We start from the raw sequence: 19,397 nt of genomic DNA, 5'->3' as shown, positions 1-19,397 counted from the left end.
GTAAGTAGAGACTGTAGTCACAGGAATATCCTACTCAGTGGCAGTGTAATTTCTAAATCAGATTTATAGATAATTGATTAGAAGGGAAGTAACATTGATCACTAGTTTACCATTTTTTACCCTCTTAAACTTTAAATACTTATAGTGCCTTAACTTCAAGTTCCTGAGCACCTCCTGTATCCGCTTTCTTGCCCATAGTACTGGTTATATTCACACTAATGAGCAGCTCACCAGTTGTTACTCCCTGAGTAAGAACAGGGATGCTTTCCAACTCAGCCAGCAAAACCCTGAATATTGTGCAATCTCTGTCAGCCATATTTTCATATGTGTGACTCATTTGTACATCTTGTTGCCTCGTTTCTGATTTCTTCCTCTCAAAAATATTTCTCGTCTCTTCCATGCTAGCATACCATATTTTGAAACAAGTGCGGCGACTGGCCAAGACGTGGAGAAAGCTGTGGAAACTCTTCTGGACTTAATAATGAAGCGAATGGAACAATGTGTAGAGAAGACACAAGTCCCCGACTCTGTCAATGGTGGAAACTCTGGGAAGCTCGATGGGGAGAAGCCAGCAGAGAAGAAATGCACCTGCTAGACCTTACACAGGAACTCATCACCCAGATCCCACCCAAATATTACTTCCCCAAACAGCGACAGACCACACAACTGTTGGGTAGACCATGCATAATGGCACATCTTTCTTTTTCTGCCAGAAAATGTATTTTAAGAAACCAAAATAGTCAGCAGTATTCAAAAGAATTGGCCAGTTGTTTCTGAGGCCCCTTCAAACAAGATCAAAGATTCCTAACATGATCTCACCATCATGGATACCCAGTTTTTTTGTTTTCTGTTTTTGTTTTGTTTTGTTTTTTAAATAAAGAAGACAAGTGTGTAAGGGCGTACACAGGTGAAATGACAGTGAGTTGTAAATGAGAACAAAAATTACCCTGTCACAGTGGAGAAAGGGATGGGCTACCAGAGGGAGAACATAGAAAGTTGATTTTTTTAAAAAAGATTGGGTTTACTTCACATGTAGAATCTGATTATTACTTTTCGGTTTGCATTGGGGAAACATAGTTAAAAATGGATACACAATAAAGAATTCTAAATGGATCATTAACAATGACATTACTCTGTACACCCAATACGCTGTGTTAGAATGACTTAATTAGTGGTGAGGTTATGAGAGGATGAATGTCAGACTTCTGCTAAATGTAGGAGTGTGTGTAATAATGCCATTTTTATATTATTAATAAATGGCAGATAGACAAGAACAAGATTGTGGATGACAGTGTACAAGAGAAATGCCCTGGGAGAAAAATGAAACTATGGGAACAGGGCATTAGACAAATGGAATTAAACGTATCTGTTACAGATGTCTGGAAGAGTCACTTAGCCAGCTTTCACTCACGCCAATGAGAAGCTGACATTATCAGCTGGGATTAAGAGATGATCCAGAGGTTTCCATTTCAAACAAAATTTTAGAAATAGGTTCAGTGCTTGGCTTCACATGTCGTTTTTCTTAGCAAATGGTGATAAATAGTCACAAGCACAAATTAAAGATTGCTGTTTATTTTTAAAAATCTCTTTTTAAAAATGCAGTCAACAAAAACGATTTCACCTTAATTTCTTTTAGATAAATATGCTGGTGATGTGAAACAGAAAGTGACTATTTATTGTGGTTTTCTTTTCAATTTACAAAATCCTGGAAACTCTAAATCGATTCCCCCCCTCTCTAACTCATACTCTGGCTTTGAATCAATTGTGAAAATACAGGTGTGTCACTTTGTAGACCAACAATTTCAGAATAATCATGGATCCATTTTATGGTCACTCTGAATTTTCATGTCGCTAATCACATAAGAATTGATAACTCATGCCATGTTACAATGTATTTAGCACTTGTTTTTATTTTGCTTAAGGCAAAATGCCCATAGTTGACCTATATTTGGGGATTGGGCAGGAATGGAACTGTATCATATCTCACCAAAAACTGGTTAATCACTTTATTTATTTTTTTTTTTCACAAGAAGCTGCCTTTTCTTTCTAAAGACAATCTCAAAAGTATTTTTCATTTGCCTATTCTTACCATTATTCTTATCATTATCACTTCCTATTAAACCATTATTTAAATATTTCAGTGAATTTTATCAATAACAAAGGCATTACACTTTACGTTCTCTTTTTTTACGGTGAGTATATGATTTTTCTTCAGAATGGTTCCTCTTACTATAAAATTTTGCCAGTTAAACTTCATTTTTCCAATTCGGTGCATACTTATTTTGTTAAGTTTCAGACACTGGAAACCCTAAACCCAGCTCCCCCCACCCCTTAACCTCTGCCTACCAACATCTATCTGGTATCAAATCCTTTTTAGGAACTCAGATCCAAGGGAATGTCTACTTATAGTGTTCTTAGTGTGGACTAGACCCAGAAATGTGCCCTGAATCAAAGTGATCTGGAACCTTTGATGGGCTAGCGCCTGGTGGAGTTCTGGGTGTCTGCTGCCCACTTCCTCTGACTTCTGCAGCACAAAGCCAGCTTCTGAGACAGATCACACTCGGGTGTTCCCGCCAATGGTATTTTTCTCCGTGATGTTCTTCATGACCTCAGTACCTGTGCCCTGAAGATAGAAAGCTATTGGCTAACGTGAAAGATGCTTCTTTTGGAAGAAAGTGAGCAGAAACAATGTAGCTATTGTTTTAGCAAAATTTGGTGAACTTTTGAGGTCATTATGTCAATGTCTTATTTGGATCCAAATTGTGATATCCCCTGCATTTCCATAATAGGGAATGTTTAGCCTTTATAAAAATCCTGAAAGTATTCTATTTTGGATATGCCTTTTTGTTTCTTTTGATTTTCCAGTTACATGATTGACTTACTTATGCCAAATTTCTGTCATTGTCAGCTCTTTAACAAGCATTTATTCAGGGTCTATTTTAAGATTGTCATTTGATAGTTGCAGCGTGAAGCAGAGGGTGATGATGCCCATAATTATAGAACTACGCCTGTAAAAATAACAATTATTGGGTAATAATCTCAAGTACGACAAAACTTAAGAAAATTACTTTGTAGTGGTATTCTACTTATAAAAACTTGATCTAAGAAATATTTTCTGTCAAGTTTGACATCTGACCCCAAATTCTATGTCAACGTTAATAGAAATTCCTTCTCTTATTATTTCCCAATTAATTAGTCTGTATTATTTATTTTACAACCTCCAATGAATTTGGGGCCCTGAAGTAGTGTATAGACCACTTTAAAGGATTGCATAGCCCCTTTAACCCACAACAATATATATGTTTAGCCAAGATGAGCCCTGTAACTAATTATCTCCCAAATGCTCTAGGAAGCCAAATTGTATTTTGGAAAAATCTTTGAAGTGCACATGACATTCCTTTCTGGTATAGAAACCACTTCTGGAGTGTCCGCTCTGTTTCAATGTTCACATCGCTCTAACACCGTGCCTCGGATACCGCTGTGACCACGTTTGTCTCCAACCTATAGCTCTCTTCCTGTAATGTCATTATAGGGAGGCCTCACAGAGACATGAACACAGCGTAAGGTCTCTGATGTCTTTGGCAAAGGGTTCAAGGACGTCATCGGGATCGGAGACCATTACCACCGTCTCCTGGTCTCCTAGCTCACTTCTCATGGAGTGAGCATTCCTTGAGACTCTTAACTGAATAGGTACAAGGTTACCTTTCTGTGTAAAAAGAGAAAACTCCTTTGAGAAATGTATCAAAAATAGTTGAGAGAACACAATGTTTGCCTTGGTATGACGAGGGTGGCAGGTCAGGAATCGGCGGAGAAAATATTAAGTGCTGGGAGTTGAGCTTGCAGGTCTCTACATAAGAGTTTTAAAATTCTTTCCAAGTCACACTCTAGCCACTTTGCCACCATTTCCATAGTATCAGCTATCACACTGCACACAATTCAACGCCAGCATTTTCTAAAGTAAGCTTTTACCTGTTGTTTTTAACCAGATGGGTCATTTTTTGTATCAGGGGGTGTCTTTCTTATGCTTCTAGTATCAGTTACTCTCTGCCAATCAGGTTGGATGAACTGGGCAAGAGTTTTAATCAGCCCTTGTAAGAGACAGAAGCTTGAGCCTAGAGAAGGACAGGACTATATTAAAAAGTAATAATAGCCAAATATTTTTAAGCTGTAAAATGAGTCAACAAATTTGATGAAAGGTATATATTTTCACCAATAGAGTGAGCACAGCAGGTAGAGAACTATGTAAATACGTGTGATAGAGAGAGCGTACAGCTAGGTAGAGTGTATAACCTGGAGACTTGTGTCTATGAAACAGGACTGTTTGCAGCCCATATCTCTGTTCACCTGAATAAAAAGGAGGGGGCGGGGCACATGCTTTCCTCATTGTCTATCACACTCACCCACTTGAAGGAAAATCCTCATCCATAAAGAATTTAGGAGTTTAAAACTCAAACTTTAAAGTAATGATATTGAAATTTCTGTTTCCTAAGACACTGAATAACTCTTTAAGAGGACGCTCTGAGAGCTGATGTTAACCAAAGTGATTTTAAAAGTTTACTTTCATCCTCTACTACCTAGCTTTAAGATGTGTCTAGAATGTTTAAGTATTTTAGGGAAAGCTTTATCATTTTTTTAAGGATGCTAAGATGCTGTCTATATTTGAAAACATTGTCTAAACGTTCACCAAAAGCTATGGTGTGTTTTTTTTGATGATTTTGTGAGCAATATGATATAAACTTATTTATGGGGAGAGTGCTGAGCTCTTACCAGGGACAGTTGATATAGAATATTATCTGAGATGCATGTTGTCTCAATGCTTTATAAATCCATGAAAATACTTGTCTCACAAAGTAGAACTGATAAAAATTATTGCTAGGTATATAGGGAATGTTATAAACTTATTTTCTTAGAACGCTTGGGTGAAGACCCACTCATGATGACATTGTTGAGCAAGCACTATAGAGAGAGATAAGAATTAAAAAGTTGTCTACATAGAGTCCTTAGATCTGGCAGAACATGGAGAAGTTCATACTTAAAAGGTTAATTTTTAGGTAGGAAAAAAAAAGAGTAACAGAAGGAGTTTTTGTAAGTAGATATGTGGGAAATATTTATTCATCCTTTTTATCTAACAAGTAGAGGAGTCTATCTTTAGAACTAAGCTAATAAAAATATTTAAGCTAAAAAATATTTCATTATTAACATCAAACTTTTGGAAACTTGGGAACATTTTATTTATCTGAACCTCATAAACTGGAGTAGCATCACATATATGATGATGGGAAATCTCCCCTCACCTATGGTGAGGGGTGTAGGGTGGGGGATGCGGAGAGGGGCAGAGGAAGATTTCCTATCATCATATATAGAGAGGAGAAAAAACAGTGACAAACTAGTGGGATTCTTTTAAAAGGTGTCATCTTTTAAAGAAACAAAATACAAACGAATCATCTTTGGAATGAGTCATTTCAATGTGTTCAGGTTCTTTTTTTTCCCACAAATTGTGGAAGTCATGACTAATATCCCTCAGCTGACTTAGTCTTTAAGGATCTTTAGGAAATTGTGTAGGAGCTGGTAGATCTGTCCTTAACCTAATGGGTCCCTTATTTAACCAGTGGCTGTTGTCTTTATATCTGTTGGCCCATCAAAATAGTGTCCCTACTGACATGCAGTAACATATGCTTATCCTTAATCTTTTATTCTCCAGGTTATTTTTTTCAAATGCTCATTGAGAGGAAGCCTTGTCCAGAAAGAACAAGTTGGGGACACATGTCTGTTATTAAGTATCTTAGTGGTTTCTCCTCATGTGGGACTTATAAACCCTGCGTGTCTCACAGGGTTCATTTCGGGCTCCATGGAGAACATAGAAGTTGGCTTGTAAGGTTTATTCCATTTCATAAACAGACACTATTATCACAAACTAAGAACTAATAAAAATCACAATCATAATTTAAAACTGGAGACACAACTAATTTTAGTAGATATATTGGAAATTACCAATGGGTAGTCAACTTGAGGTCATTGTATTTGATTGAAAATATTTAATATATCTCAAGTTACTGAAAAAAAGAGTTCTATTTCATTTTGTATTTTAACTTGCATTTCTTTCACAGAGTCCAATTATATTCCAGATAGTATATTACAACTTAGTCAACAACCTCCTTGTACAAATAGGGCTTTTGTTTCCAGAGCCTTGTAAAAGATACTGACTCTCTCTGAAATTATTTAAGAAATTATTTGTTTCCCTGCTTAATGTGTCAAAAGTAGACAGTGTTCTGACATAACACTGATGCGCTTCATGTATCCCAATGGTCTACCGTTAAGTGATTGTGTCCTCATTTTTAGGCTAAGCACGTTTGGTTGCTTTTGTCCATCATCTACACACATCTCTGTTTTGACTAGTGCTATGAATGTAACTTAAAACTTTAAGTATAGCGTTATTTTTTCTATATGCTCCTGAGTAGACTGTGGTGCCTGACAGACCCTGTTAGGTCATTATTTTGTTGTACCAAAGTTCTAGTGACTTCAGAAATCATTGCATCCACTGATTTTGTGGTGTCTGGGTTTGAATACTATGGCTGAGAACTGTATTTCAGTAATTATTACCTGCACACTTTCCAAATAAAAATGAATTTTTATCAATTATTTTGTGTAGTGAAAGAAGCCTTTTTTTCTGTGCTGAAGGTCAACATGTCATGGGTCGGGGAACATTAAATGGGTATTAACATGAAACTTGCATCACATTGAATGGTATCCACCTGAAATTAATACAATGTTATGTCAATTATGCATCCATTAAAAAGGAAAGGTATCCATTAGGATGCAGTCAGTGATTTTCTCTCTCTCTCTAAACTTTCTCATTTATTATTTATTTAAAGACTGGGTTTTGCAAGGGAAATTTTCTAATAACTTTAAATGATGCATTTATAAAATTAGCACTTACCATGTTGAAGTATTATATAGTACACAGCATTTCCACATGTTATAACCTACTTCTTCCCCATAACAGAATGCTAAGGCAGGCGGTGGTATCTCCCTTACTCACACACTGGTGAAAGGACCATTGTTCAAGGAAAATTCTAGACCATAACCATGCAGTTTCCTTAAATGTTCATTTACAAAGGCTGCCTCAAGCTCTCAACTGGGCATGTGCCCTGACTTGAACCTTGACCTCCTGGTTGATAGGTCAACACTCAACCACTGAGCCATAAGCTGGGCTGTTTGTTTGTTTTTTAAAGTGACATAGTTTGCTAAATACTTAAGAAGGACTTCTTTTTTGTTGGTATTGTTAATCTTCACCCAAGGACATTTTTTCCCAATTGATTTTTTAGAGAGTGGAAGGGAGGGAAGGATGGAGAGAGAAGGGAGCGGAGGAGAGAAACATCCATGTGAGAGAGACATGTTGATTGGTTGCCTCCCGCACGTGCCAGGCATGTGCGTCCCCGACTGGCAGGAGGATCAAACTTGCAACCAGTTATGTGCCCTGCCTGGGAATCCAACAGGCAACCTTTTGGTGCACAGGACAATGCTCAACCAACTGAGGCACTCTGACGGGGAAGGATATATTATTTTAAAATTGTTTACACCCTGGCTGGGATGCTAAGTGGTTAGAGCATTGGATGGAGCACCAAAGGGTTTACAAGTTCAATCCCCGTCAAGGGCGCACACCTCGGCTGCAGGTTTGATCTCTTGCCCAGAGCAAATTGATGTGTTTCTCTCTCACATCAATGTCTGTCTCTCTCTCTCTCTCTCTCTCTCTCTCTCTCTCTCTCTCTCTCTCTCTCTCTCTCTTTCCCCTTTCTTCCTTCCCTTCCACTCTCTAAAAATCAATGGAAAAATGTCATCAGGTGAGGATTAGCAAAAAAACCAACAAACCTGTTATAAAGTATTATTATTATTCACTATTCTCCCTACCAAAGCATTTTTTATTCTAATCTGGGTTGCTGCTTGTGGAGAAAGAAGAGCTGTAATAAGATTGTGAGCATTGCTGTGCTGTTAGAAACTCATTTAGGTGACTGGCATTATGGATTAGGAAGCCAACACATGAATAATAATTTGACTAAGGCTATCTTATAGGTACTAGAAACATTTTGTGGTAGTAATCAGATGTGTGAAATGATCATAGCTTTAGAACACTTTCATAGGTCTCTGAGAGAAAGACTCATCTTTACCAAAAGGTTAAAAAACAAAAAAAACAAAAACAGCAGCAAGGCTAACAACAGAAGAATTCAATCTGTCTGATTAATTCCCCGGAGAAAATGTACATCATGAGCTCATTCACACTCATGAAAAAGTGAAACAGAGGCTTGAGTCCTGCTAGTTAATATATTGGGTTATGAACGCACAGCACCTTGCTCCCAAATACCAAGAGCAGTTCCGATCAGTCCTGGAGTGTCGGTCAAAACAAGACTATTCAGTGCCCTGGAAAAAAGGACACCAAGGAGGGGGTTGAGGTACGGATCCTTCAAAGCCATTAGGTTACCACAGCTCAGAATTCAAAGAACTGGAGGAAAAACTGAATAATCAAACACAGGAATGATTTATAAAAAGGAAATATGAAAGAATATGCTGCATGGAAAATGCTTTAGACCAGTGGTTCTCAACCTTGGCTGCACATTAGAACCACCTGGGAATCTTTAAAATCCTGATTTCTGGGCCTCATCCTCCGGAAATTCTGTGTCTTTGTTACTAATGTTGTGGCCCCACCCCATAACAAAGAAACAGAATTTCCGCAGGATAAGGCCCAGGAATCAGGATTTTAAAAAGATTCCCAGGTGATTCTAATGTGCAGCCAAGGTTGATAACCACTGCTTTAGACAATATTAGGACTTATTTATTACCTGCCAGTCCAGCTTACGTCTTGACTATTCCGGCCAGCCCATCCTGCAAAGTATGTACACCTGTGCTCACTCCTACCTGGGCCATTCCCACCAAATACCAGCTCTTTTGGCCACTTCCCTATCTTTCTTCCCATCTTTGCCTTGTGCTGGGCTGCATAGCTGGCACTTAGGCCAGACAGGCGCGCTGTGCTGTCTGTTCCTAAAACACATAGATAGGAAGGTACTGACATCAGGCCAGGCCTTGAGATATGGTCTCAGGGCCCCTTCTCAATATGCTGTACTCTCTGTTCCTAAAACACATAGATAGGAAGGTACTGATACTATACTGTGTCGGGAACTAAGGTTTTGTAACTTTGTGGTTTTTGCAAATAAAAATGCTGTAATTCCTGTAGTCTGTGCTGCAGTTCAGCCTCTGCTTCGGCAGGGTACTATAACTGTAGTCGCTGGCCAGCTTAATAAAAGGCTCCTAAATTTTGATGAGTCCTGGTGGTTGTCTCTGTGGGTCACCCCATTACAGCCTAAATGTTATCGTCAGAGTATCCTCCTCCTCCTCCTCCTCCTCCTCCTCTTCCCTTCTTCCCCTTCCCCTTCCCCTTCCCCTTCCCCTTCCCCTTCCCTTCCCTTCCCCTTCCCCTTCTTCTCCTCCTCCTCCTCCTCCTCCTCCTCCTCCTCCTCCTCCTCCTCCTCCTCCTCCTCCTCCTCCTCCTCCTTCTTCTTCTTCTTCTTCTTCTTCTTCTTCTTCTTCTTCTTCTTCTTCTTCTTCTTCTTCTTCTTCTTCTTCTTTTATGCACCAGAATGATGCTTTGTAATTTTCAAAATTCTTTTTTTAAACTTTTATTTTTTAATTTCAGCTTACTTTCATTATTATTCTGTATTGGTTTCAGCTGTGTAGCATAGTGAGCAAGTTCTTATTTAAGATGACTATCCTCCTTAAATGACCAGTCTACAGTGACCATAGTTTCAACGATCACCTGATTAAAATTGCAACCACAGCCTTTCACCCAACGTAACTCCAGACCCCTGAGTTTGTTGTTTTGTTGTTGTTCTTCTTGTCAATGGGCACCTCTAACTTTATTATTTGTTCCTCATCACTGGATTTGTTTCCATGAAGACGGAGATTTGTTTTCCCTTTCTTTAGTCTTGGCCACATGCACCCCCCTCCCCTCTTCTCACTGCTGTAGCCCCGACATCTAGAACAGTGCCTGGCCAGTAGGGGGCATTCAATAAATATTTGTTGCAAAACAATGAATGACTCCTGTTTGAAAAATTGATGGGGTGAAGTTTAGACTAACAGTCTAAAATATTTACTATTTTATTAAGGTAAATATTCAAATATTTAAATTATATAATTTATGGATTTTTGTGAAGATACATGCTCATGAAAGGCTCACCATTATCAACACATTGCAAAGTACTAAACCAACCTTGGGTGCCTAGGATAAATTGCATTTTTCCATATTTCTAGAAACAGTTTTTTAAAATACATTTTTATTGATTTCAGAGGGGGAGAGGGAGAGATAGAAACATCAGTGATGAGAATCATTGATTGGCTGCCTCCTGCCCCCTACTGGGGATCAGCACACAACTGGGGCATGTACACTTGACTGGAATCAAACCTGGGACCCTTCAGTCTGCAGGCCGACGCTCTATCCATTGAGCCAAACCACACAGGACACATATTTCTAATACAGTTTCAAACACATAAGGACCTACTTAATAACAGAGCAATTAAATATAATTTAAATTTTTATTGCATCCTTAATATTTCTAATCAAGCCCTAACTGGTTTGGCTCAGTGGATAGAGCGTCGGCCTGCAGACTGAAAGGTCCCAGGTTTGAGTCCAGTTAAGGGCATGTACCTTGGTTGTGGGCACATCCCAGTGGGAGGTGTGCAGGAGGCAGCTGATCGATGTTTCTCTCTCATCGATGTTTCTAACTCTCTCTCCCTCTCCCTTCCTCTCTGTAAAAAATCAATAAAATATATTTAAAAAATATTTCTAATCAAGAAATAGGTGAATGGAAGAGAAATATGATTATTATATTAGTGAGGGGACTTTCAATTATTGGGGAATTGGATACCCTTTTTGATATTGGTAAGGATGCTATAATAATTTGCTGGTCATAAGAGAGTTAAGGATTTTCAAAGTGAAGAAATATCAAAGAATTTTAGAAGTATGTTTGTGTTAATTTCATAATGCTACTATTTTCAAATGTAAAATAAATCATAATAGATTACTTTTGCCATTGATTTGCACCCAAGGAAAATTAGCAGAAAATTCAGGGTGCTGTCTGCATATTGTATTTGTTTACTGACAAAAACAATCAGTTTCAAACCTGCTTATTCTTATACTCAGGAGATCCCAAGACCATTCATTTCAAAGTGAGCCCGCAGACCCCATGAGCAGGTCCCATCTGTATTATGTCCAACTGTACTTCCATGTTAAAAAAGTGAGTAAGTTAAACCAAAATAAAATCCAATAGTATTCTTCCATTTTGGACTTTAGAATACATTATTCTAATGGATACCTCCCGGGCTGTTAGCTCAGTTTGATGGGTTTATTCACAAACCTCATATTTATTACAATCCAGCAGGATGACTGATGGGTAAGAGGAACCCACATGGTCTCTGAGTGAAGTCTCCTACTGCACAGTTATGTACCATTTCAAGGGTGACAGTACTTTGATGGATTTATAAATATATCACTTCACCTCATTTGTTCAGACCTTTAAATATTTCATAGATGACAGGGATAATTTCACATTCCACATTGAAAGGCTTTGAACATCTTTCCTGAGTAAATGTTTTGAGTTACACACTAGTGAGGATGATCAAAAGGCTTCAAGCAGTTCACCCTTTAGGATGACTAAGGTCTTCCATTATTCCTTTAGTCGAAGAGCATTCTGCTTTCCTGGCTGTCAGTACGTCTGCATTTCTACAGGTTAGAATTTGGTTTTACTCAGAACGATCAAGGCTCCACCTGTAATGAATGCATGTACTAACATTTAAACACACTTTCACAAGCGCACTGGACATATAATTCTAATTCGTGCATTCAGATTCCTCCTGGCTGCAGATCCTGGCTGTTCCTTTGAACTCATAATACAGGCATTTTTATGGAGGTCTGAGCCAACAGCACTGTGTACCAGTACCTACACGCCCCCAATATTTTACTTAGAAAATATAATGAATATTGGAAAGGAAATTAGTCAGGAAGGCAGTCACAAAGTGCATTCCTTTGTACTTAAGTGTGCGCTGCCTTCAGCAACCAATTTTCAATCCGAGCTGAAAAACCCTGGTTTCCTAAGGTGTGGTGAGGTAGCCACATTTCTCAATTTGGGAGGGGTGTGTGTGTTGGAGAATTAGCTGAAAAGAATCTTCTCCTGCCCATAACTCAGTTGAGAATAATGAACTTATATCATAGTAAGATATATTTTATTATCCAAAAGTCAACTTTAAAATATAACATTTATTCATACACATATACACACTTCCTTCTACTTACATAAATAAAAACCACTATCAAAGGTTCAAGTTGACAAACCATTCTCTTCAGTAAAAAATCTGCAAGAAAAGATAGGTTTTTAAAAACTTGAAAGCAGAATTTATCTTCCATCGTGGGAAAGCTCCTGGTTTCTTCACCCATTAAGTAAGCTTTGAAGAAAGAGTTCTTTCCCTCGAATATATGTTTGTTTGATTTTCTGGAATGTCATCTTCCTGCAAAATTATTGATGTATGATGGATTCCATTAAATACTGGCATTGGGCCATTTTAACATGCAAGTTTAGGTTCTGTTTCAAAGAATACGTAAGACCCACGGAATGATCATTCTCATTCAGATCTTCAGCCAGCCAGCTCATTTCCGTAGCCTAACCAACATCAGGTAGGGGGTAGAGTCTTCAGGCTTCAAGTCACTATAGAAAAGACCACATAGTCATCAAGGTCAAGCACACTAAACTGCAAGGATGTAATTGCTGTACCCCCGCCATTACCACCTCCACTGTCCTATACCAGCGCATCACAACTAATTGCTTTAAGAGATGACGGTTAATTGATGGATTGTAATTCCCCATGAGACACAGGAGAATCACGTTGTGGAAGCATTAAACTTACTCAAATTCATGTAGTTGTACTAGAACAAAAGTGAGGAAGTGTGGGGGTGGGGGGTCCGGAGAGTTAGAGGCTGTGTCTGCCGCTTCACGCTCTGAAGATGCTCACCAGAGTGACCTGGAGATGGGAAACACATCAGTGCTCCCTCAGGATGTTTCAATTCTGTGCGTTTCTCAAAGCCTGACCTTCTCTGCTCAATGTGTGTGTGAGTGTGTGTGTGTGTGTGTGTGTGTATGTGAATGTGTGTGTGTGTGAGTGTGTGTGTGAATGTGTGTGTGTGTGTGTGTGTGTGAGTGTGTGTGTGTGAGTGTGTGTGTGTGTGTGTGAATGTGTGTGTGAGTGTGTGTGTGTGTGAGTGTGTGTGTGAGTGTGTGTGTGAGTGTGTGTGTGTGTGTGAGTGTGTGTGTGAATGTGTGTGTGAGTGTGTGTGTGAGTGTGTGTGTGTGAATGTGTGTGTGAGTGTGTGTGTGTGTGTGTGTGTGTATGTTTTGTTTTTGTTGTCGTTGTCTAATGACCTCTAATCTCCATCTACTGGTGTTCAACCCAAGAAACATCTATATGTTCTAATGCTCAAGGGAAAAGCAAAGCAAAGCAAAGCAAAACAAAACAAAATACAAACTTAAAAAAAAAGGACACATATGTAATGCCCGTTGTAATAATTTAAGCAATAAAACAATAAAAAAATAATAGAACATTTTAATAAAAATTAATATTTTTTCTTGAAAAAAAAACCCCAAAAACACGAACTTATTTAGGGTACTTACTGAGAGGTGGCATGGAAATACATTTTATGGGTGATTTAAGATATTTGCCTAGATTAATTTTTAAATGTACCTTTTTTTTAGTTAAGGGCTACTTTTATACTCCAATCTCTCTCTAGAGTTGTAAGCCCACTGTATGTTGGTGAATCCAGACTTACCAAACCATACTTATGCTCACATTCTCAAAGGAGCCAATTAACCATATTTCATTTTGCAAACATGAGACCTACTGTTGAGATAGGTATGTGGTGAAATGGCTGTAACTGATAAGGGCTACAAGGATTATCACGGAGATAGTAAGACCAACCCCCAATGAATTTATGGCTGAGAACCCCCAGGAAACCAGCTCGATCCAATGTGAAGACTAATTTCACTTTGCTGTAATTCCTAGCTTCGTTATATGCTCATTGTAACACATTAGCATTCTAAATCATACACCTGGCTGCCATGATTGGGAACAGAAAGCCAATATAAGAACACAATATGGACCATGGGGACCTTCCAAGAAGTCTCCATCCTGAATATTCCTCTCCCTTATTGAATGTTCTATCCTCAGATTAGATGATCCTCAATAAAGGAAGTAAATCCCACTAGGGCAGGGCTACTCTGCCTATGGAGTAGCCTTCTCTTTCACTGCTTCATTATGAAACTTTCACTTTGAACTATATTCTGGCTCAAATTTGAGTTTGTTCCTACATGAGGCTAAGAGCTCACAGTGGGTCCCAGACCCTCGGGTCCCTGGACCCCTGGAATGCCTGCATCGCCATCATATCATTCACACTGCAATTTCTATCAAAAAGTCATAAAACAAAGGGCATATTCAGTCCAGTTTCACTATTTCAATTAGGAACTATTCCCATGTGCCCTTTCCCAAGTCATAGGAAGAAAATACATCTTTAAAACTAAAAGGCCTTTCACTCTAAATTAACTGCAGCTGCTGTAGGATTGGCCGTAGAAGCCATTGTCTCCAACACATCCCCTCTGTTCCTGCAGCTTTCCCCACTGGGATCTCGGCACTCATTACTGCAGTGGTTACAGTAAGGAGACAACCAGCTCCTGGCTGGCTCCATTCCTTCCAGGGTCAAAACAGTGGATGTTGGCCACAATGCCTCACCACCCCAAGGGGAATGGTATCTGGTGTGGATGGAAAGGGGCCACATACTAAATCTAACAACTTCAGGGGAGACCTGTATGGCAGGCCTTGCAAACTCAGAGACCTAAAGTAGCCACATAGGGTTGTCTGAAATTAAAACTTCCTAACTAAAAGCAAGTCAGGGTGGTTAGTCATGTCTTAGGCCAGTCTCTACCTTAACTGGGTCTGTCTATTGTCCTTTTGCAGCTACAATAACAAACCCTTGGAATGTCAGAGTAATCCCCTTTTTCTAGCCCTGTCAGGGCACAATCTCCCACCAGAGGGAGAGACCATGTAGCCCCCTCATTGGTATCTTGTTCTCCCCACATACCAGCTGTATGTGCTCTAAATGTTAGTTAACTATCCTGTACCCACCAACGTAAAAGGATTTGTCTTTCTGTTTTATTCTTTATCTTGTAAAGTCACGCTTTGCCTTTCTATTCCAAACTCTTCCCCCTCCCTGCTGTGAAGTGAACTCAGTAAAACCTAGGTAAAATGGACTAATTCAAGTGAGGGGGTGTCTGTTAAAGCAGAAAATCCCTTATATAACAAAGTAGGTTTTCCGAATTCGTGTATTAAAAAATTGACAAGTTACTTAGTTTACCTGTTTTTACTTATGTAGACCTGCTTGTGTAATTAAAATTTAGTATGTATGAAAGGTTTAATTTCACAGAAAAGTTTTCTATATGTATTACTATACAGTGGGGCCTTGACTTACAAGTGTCCCGACTAACGAGTTTTTCGAGATACCAGCTTTCTCGGCCGATTTTTTGCATTGAGTTGATAGAGTAATTTGAGTTAACGAGCTCGGTCTCCGATCGAATTAAACTCGTAAGTCAAGGCCCCACTGTAATTTTAAATTTACACTGAATAGGTCTAGTAAATGCATGCATTCTTCAGTCACCATGAGTAAGCAAATGCACACAGCTGGGCGTGGCATAGCCCACGTGGGAACATGGGCCAGCAGGAATTAAAACTGCCGCAGAAAGTCTCCAGATGGCAGAACCAATTACCACACAGGTGATGCGGTGTGATCAAGGGCTAATCATTCCCTGAACATTGCTAATGAGCAATGACTCTACGATTTAAACATGTAGACTACAGTTTTGGTATACAGTCTTGATCTACGTTTGTGAAATTACTAGAGTGTTTTTTCCAACATATGGTCTGTTCACTAAAATTTGTTAACAATAGCAGTGAATTAATAATAATAAAATAACATATTAATTTAATTATAAGCAAATCTTCGTTAAAAGCATTTTTAAATTAAGAGGGTGTTAATTTTCACTTATGACATATGGACCAGCAATTTTGTCTGTTAAATCCGAAGTCCATTAAATCGAGGTCCACAAAATCGAGGATTGACTGTCCTCTCACTGCTTCTGAAGTGTGGGTATTTCACTGCCTCTTTTACTACTGCCGGGACTACTTTCTTTTCTTGATTAGAAGCTGCAGGGCTAGTGGCCTAAAAGTTAAGAAGGTAGCATCTGGGGGCCCAATGATTTTAGAAGACCGGTTCATAATTGGTTTCCTCTCTAGGCTGTAATTACATATATGATTAGCCAAGTGAAGCACTTGTTTCAGGGACTAAGGCAGAGAGGCTAAGGCCTGAACTCCTAGCCTGATGCTGATCACAGCGGGATTCTCCAGCTCAGGCGTGCGCCAAGAGTTCCAGAAAATGGGCTTCTGCCCCCGAGGGGCTAGACTGGGAAATTCAAAAGCTGCTAGAACAGGAAGTTTTTAATCACTTTTTAAATTATTCATGTAATTGCAGACTGTTTTCTTTTAAGTGAATATTTCACAGAGTATTATAAAAATGAGGTTGAGGCCAGAAGTCTTTTTGTTTTGCTTTGTTTTACATCTTGTCACTTTGGATTCTGTCAACACTAGAAAATGACTTTGATGGTTTCAACTATCATTTCCATTGCTTTACTGGGTCATTATCGTTGCTTAATTGGGACATTATTATTGGAGACACTTGTCATTAACAACGCAGGCAGTAAAGTGAAATACAAGGAACTAGTCTTTCCCTCTTGACATTTATAACATATTTTGATTTGAGGTATAGACATGGACATTTAAGTAAATACAAGCAATTTATGCTTAAAATGCGCATCAATAGCACAGAACATGTGAGCAGTAGAAGAACAAGGACAAGAGAGGAGCCTATCTAGTTTGTTTGCAGAAAGTACGGAAGCCTAGCTTGGGCTTGCTTTGCAACAAAGAAGAGGTAAGAGATATCTAAGTGAATTAATTCATTTATTCAGTAAGCATTCATATGTTAGGCTCCGAGAAGTCAGTGGTGAACAAGATTAACACAGCTCCTAGTCTTGAAGAACTGAGAAACAGACAGTAAACAATGACATAAGTATTAATACATTGGGATCTCTCTCCAGTGGGATGAATGTCAACATTCATGAATGTTCAACAGAGGTTGTAAAGGCAGGTGGGGGTAGAAGAAGAGAGACTTTACCTGGTAGCAACGGCCTTAGATACCATTGTCCTAGGAGTTTCAGACCAAAGTGCCACCTTGGTTTTTAGTTCTTTATTCTAAAGTTGAAAAGAAAATTAGTTCAGAAATCACATGGCTAGCACATTAATCATGCTCCTAATCAACCCTATATCACTCCATGTCCTTCCTGTCAGAACACAGAAGGTAACCAGTTGAAAGTCACTACTATCTCTGAAATTACACACTCACTAGCTTGGTGACCTCATTCAGTTACTTAACCTCTCTGTGCCTAACTTCTTCATCTGTATAACAGATATAACCATAGTCTGTTCTTCAGAGGTTCTAAAATGAGATAAAAACATGCAAAGAACTCAGCTCAGTGCCAGGCACTGATTTTTAAGACTTAAAGGCAGTTGGTTTTTAACTGCATGGAGTGATAGCCCATCGATGGTATGTTTGCATGATTTTTTGTATTATATTTGCTTATCCATATTTACTCTTTTATATAGAATGAATTAATATGTTAGCTGTGTAAAAATAACTTAAGAAAAATATTTTATCAAGTAATATTTGCCAAAAGGCCACTTTGTAAGAAAAGCAGTGAGGAGACGCCTTTGAAGACATTTCTTAGCAGGCAGAGGCTGTAATGTGCCACGGATCATATCACTTGAGGCCCCCCGAGGTACCACCATCAGCCCTCATGGGGCACTTGAGTGAACACTAGTTTTGAGCCAATTATTCCACAATCACCACACTTTCAGCTGTGGAGAGCTGTGAGCATTGTCTTGATCAATGGTCAGTCCCATATGACCTAAAGCAGGTGAGAACCTAAGCAAAGCCTGAGGCTTGAAGAGTTCACCCTGCACAATAAGGAGAACAGTGGTCTTATGGGAAGGTAGAAAAGGTTACAAAATTCAAGATGTAAAAATCTGGACAACCTCTTTCTGTTATGAGTTTTTTCTTCTGTTGGGAAAGCAGAAGGACCATGGTAGTGGTGGAGATGGTGAGGTGGGAGAAATGGTGAGGTGGGAGGAATAGTGAGAGGGGTTGGTGAGGTGGGAGGAATGGTGAGGGGGGAGGAATGGTGATGTGGGAGGAATAGTGATGGGGGGGATGGTGAGGTGGGCAGAATGGTGAGGGGGGAGGAATGGTGATGTGGGAGGAATAGTGATGCAGGGGGAATGGTGAGGTGGGAGGAATGGTGTGGCAGCATGCTGGGAGTGTGACCGTGTAGCTCTGGTCTGCCCTGGGGAGGAGCAAAGCTCCAAAAGATGAGCAGATTTGCAAGGAAGTCAGAGCCTCTGAATGTTTACAGAACAGGACAACACGGAAGTGGACAGCAAGCAGGACCTCAAAATACCGAGGGCTGCAGTAGCCAAGGTGACCAGGTTGAGGCAGGCAGTGACTAGCCATCTGACAAAGACAGAAGGGTTGACCCTGAGCAGGAAGTTGAGCTGAGGCAGCTGTGGGGGCTTCATATACTCCAACCTCAGTGGAGGCTTCCCTAGTAAAAAGGGAATAGTGGGCAGATAGAAAAACATCTCAGTAAATGATCAAGTCTTACGCTGAGTTTTAAAACTCTGAAAAATAAGAACATTATAAGAGCCTTCTTGAAGTGAGTGAGCCCTGAGGCAAAGTTTGGAAGCCACATGGATATGGATAAAGGAAGAAGAAGAGAGAAGACAACTCAGGGCTGGTAGTAAGTAAAGGTTGGAGACAGCAAATGGGCTATCTGACTAAGCTGGCCTTGACCAAGCTTCTAATGCCAGTCCATATCAGCTGTCTCCACAATATAGCAAGTATTCTAGAAAATTTGCATGGACTTTTAACAATACACCCTCTCCAATCCAGGACCCCTCGGGGGATGTCTGACTGCTGGTTTAGGCCCGATCCCTGCAATCTGGGACTGCTGGCTCCTAACCACTCACCTGCCTGCCTGCCTGATCACCCCTAACCACTCTCCCCTGCTGGCCTGATTACCCCTAACTGCTCTCCCCTGCCAGTCTGATTGCCCCTAACTGCTCTCCCCTGATGGCCTGATCACCCCTAACCAGCCTGATTGCCCCTAACCACCTCTGCTTCGGCCCCACCATCATGGCTTTGTCTGGAA

At 39.7% G+C, this 19,397-nt stretch overlaps 2 protein-coding genes across 8 annotated transcripts in view; one reads left to right on the top strand and one right to left on the bottom strand.

The window, feature by feature from the left end:
• The window catches only part of RAB27B (RAB27B, member RAS oncogene family), a 57,106-nt gene extending 50,467 nt beyond the window's left edge, over positions 1 to 6,639 (top strand). For all 7 annotated transcript variants that reach the window (XM_036321672.1, XM_036321673.1, XM_036321671.1 and 4 more), the window contains one exon: positions 406 to 6,639. In XM_036321672.1, coding sequence (XP_036177565.1) covers positions 406 to 595 — 190 coding nt within the window. In that variant the 3' untranslated portion in view covers positions 596 to 6,639. The remainder of the gene's footprint in view (positions 1 to 405) is intronic.
• Positions 6,640 to 12,328: 5,689 nt separating this feature from the next.
• The window catches only part of CCDC68 (coiled-coil domain containing 68), a 42,612-nt gene continuing 35,543 nt past the window's right edge, over positions 12,329 to 19,397 (bottom strand). The window contains exons 12-13 of the mRNA XM_036323678.1: positions 17,309 to 17,385; positions 12,329 to 12,746 (exon numbers count right to left, since the gene is read on the bottom strand). Coding sequence (XP_036179571.1) covers positions 12,689 to 12,746; positions 17,309 to 17,385 — 135 coding nt within the window. The 3' untranslated portion in view covers positions 12,329 to 12,688. The remainder of the gene's footprint in view (positions 12,747 to 17,308; positions 17,386 to 19,397) is intronic.

The sequence above is a fragment of the Myotis myotis genome, unplaced genomic scaffold, assembly GCF_014108235.1.
Source record: "Myotis myotis isolate mMyoMyo1 unplaced genomic scaffold, mMyoMyo1.p scaffold_m19_p_9, whole genome shotgun sequence".
Classification (NCBI taxonomy): domain Eukaryota; kingdom Metazoa; phylum Chordata; class Mammalia; order Chiroptera; family Vespertilionidae; genus Myotis; species Myotis myotis.
The sequence above is the reverse complement of the archived record's forward strand: the minus strand, read 5'-3'. Positions and strand labels throughout refer to the sequence as shown.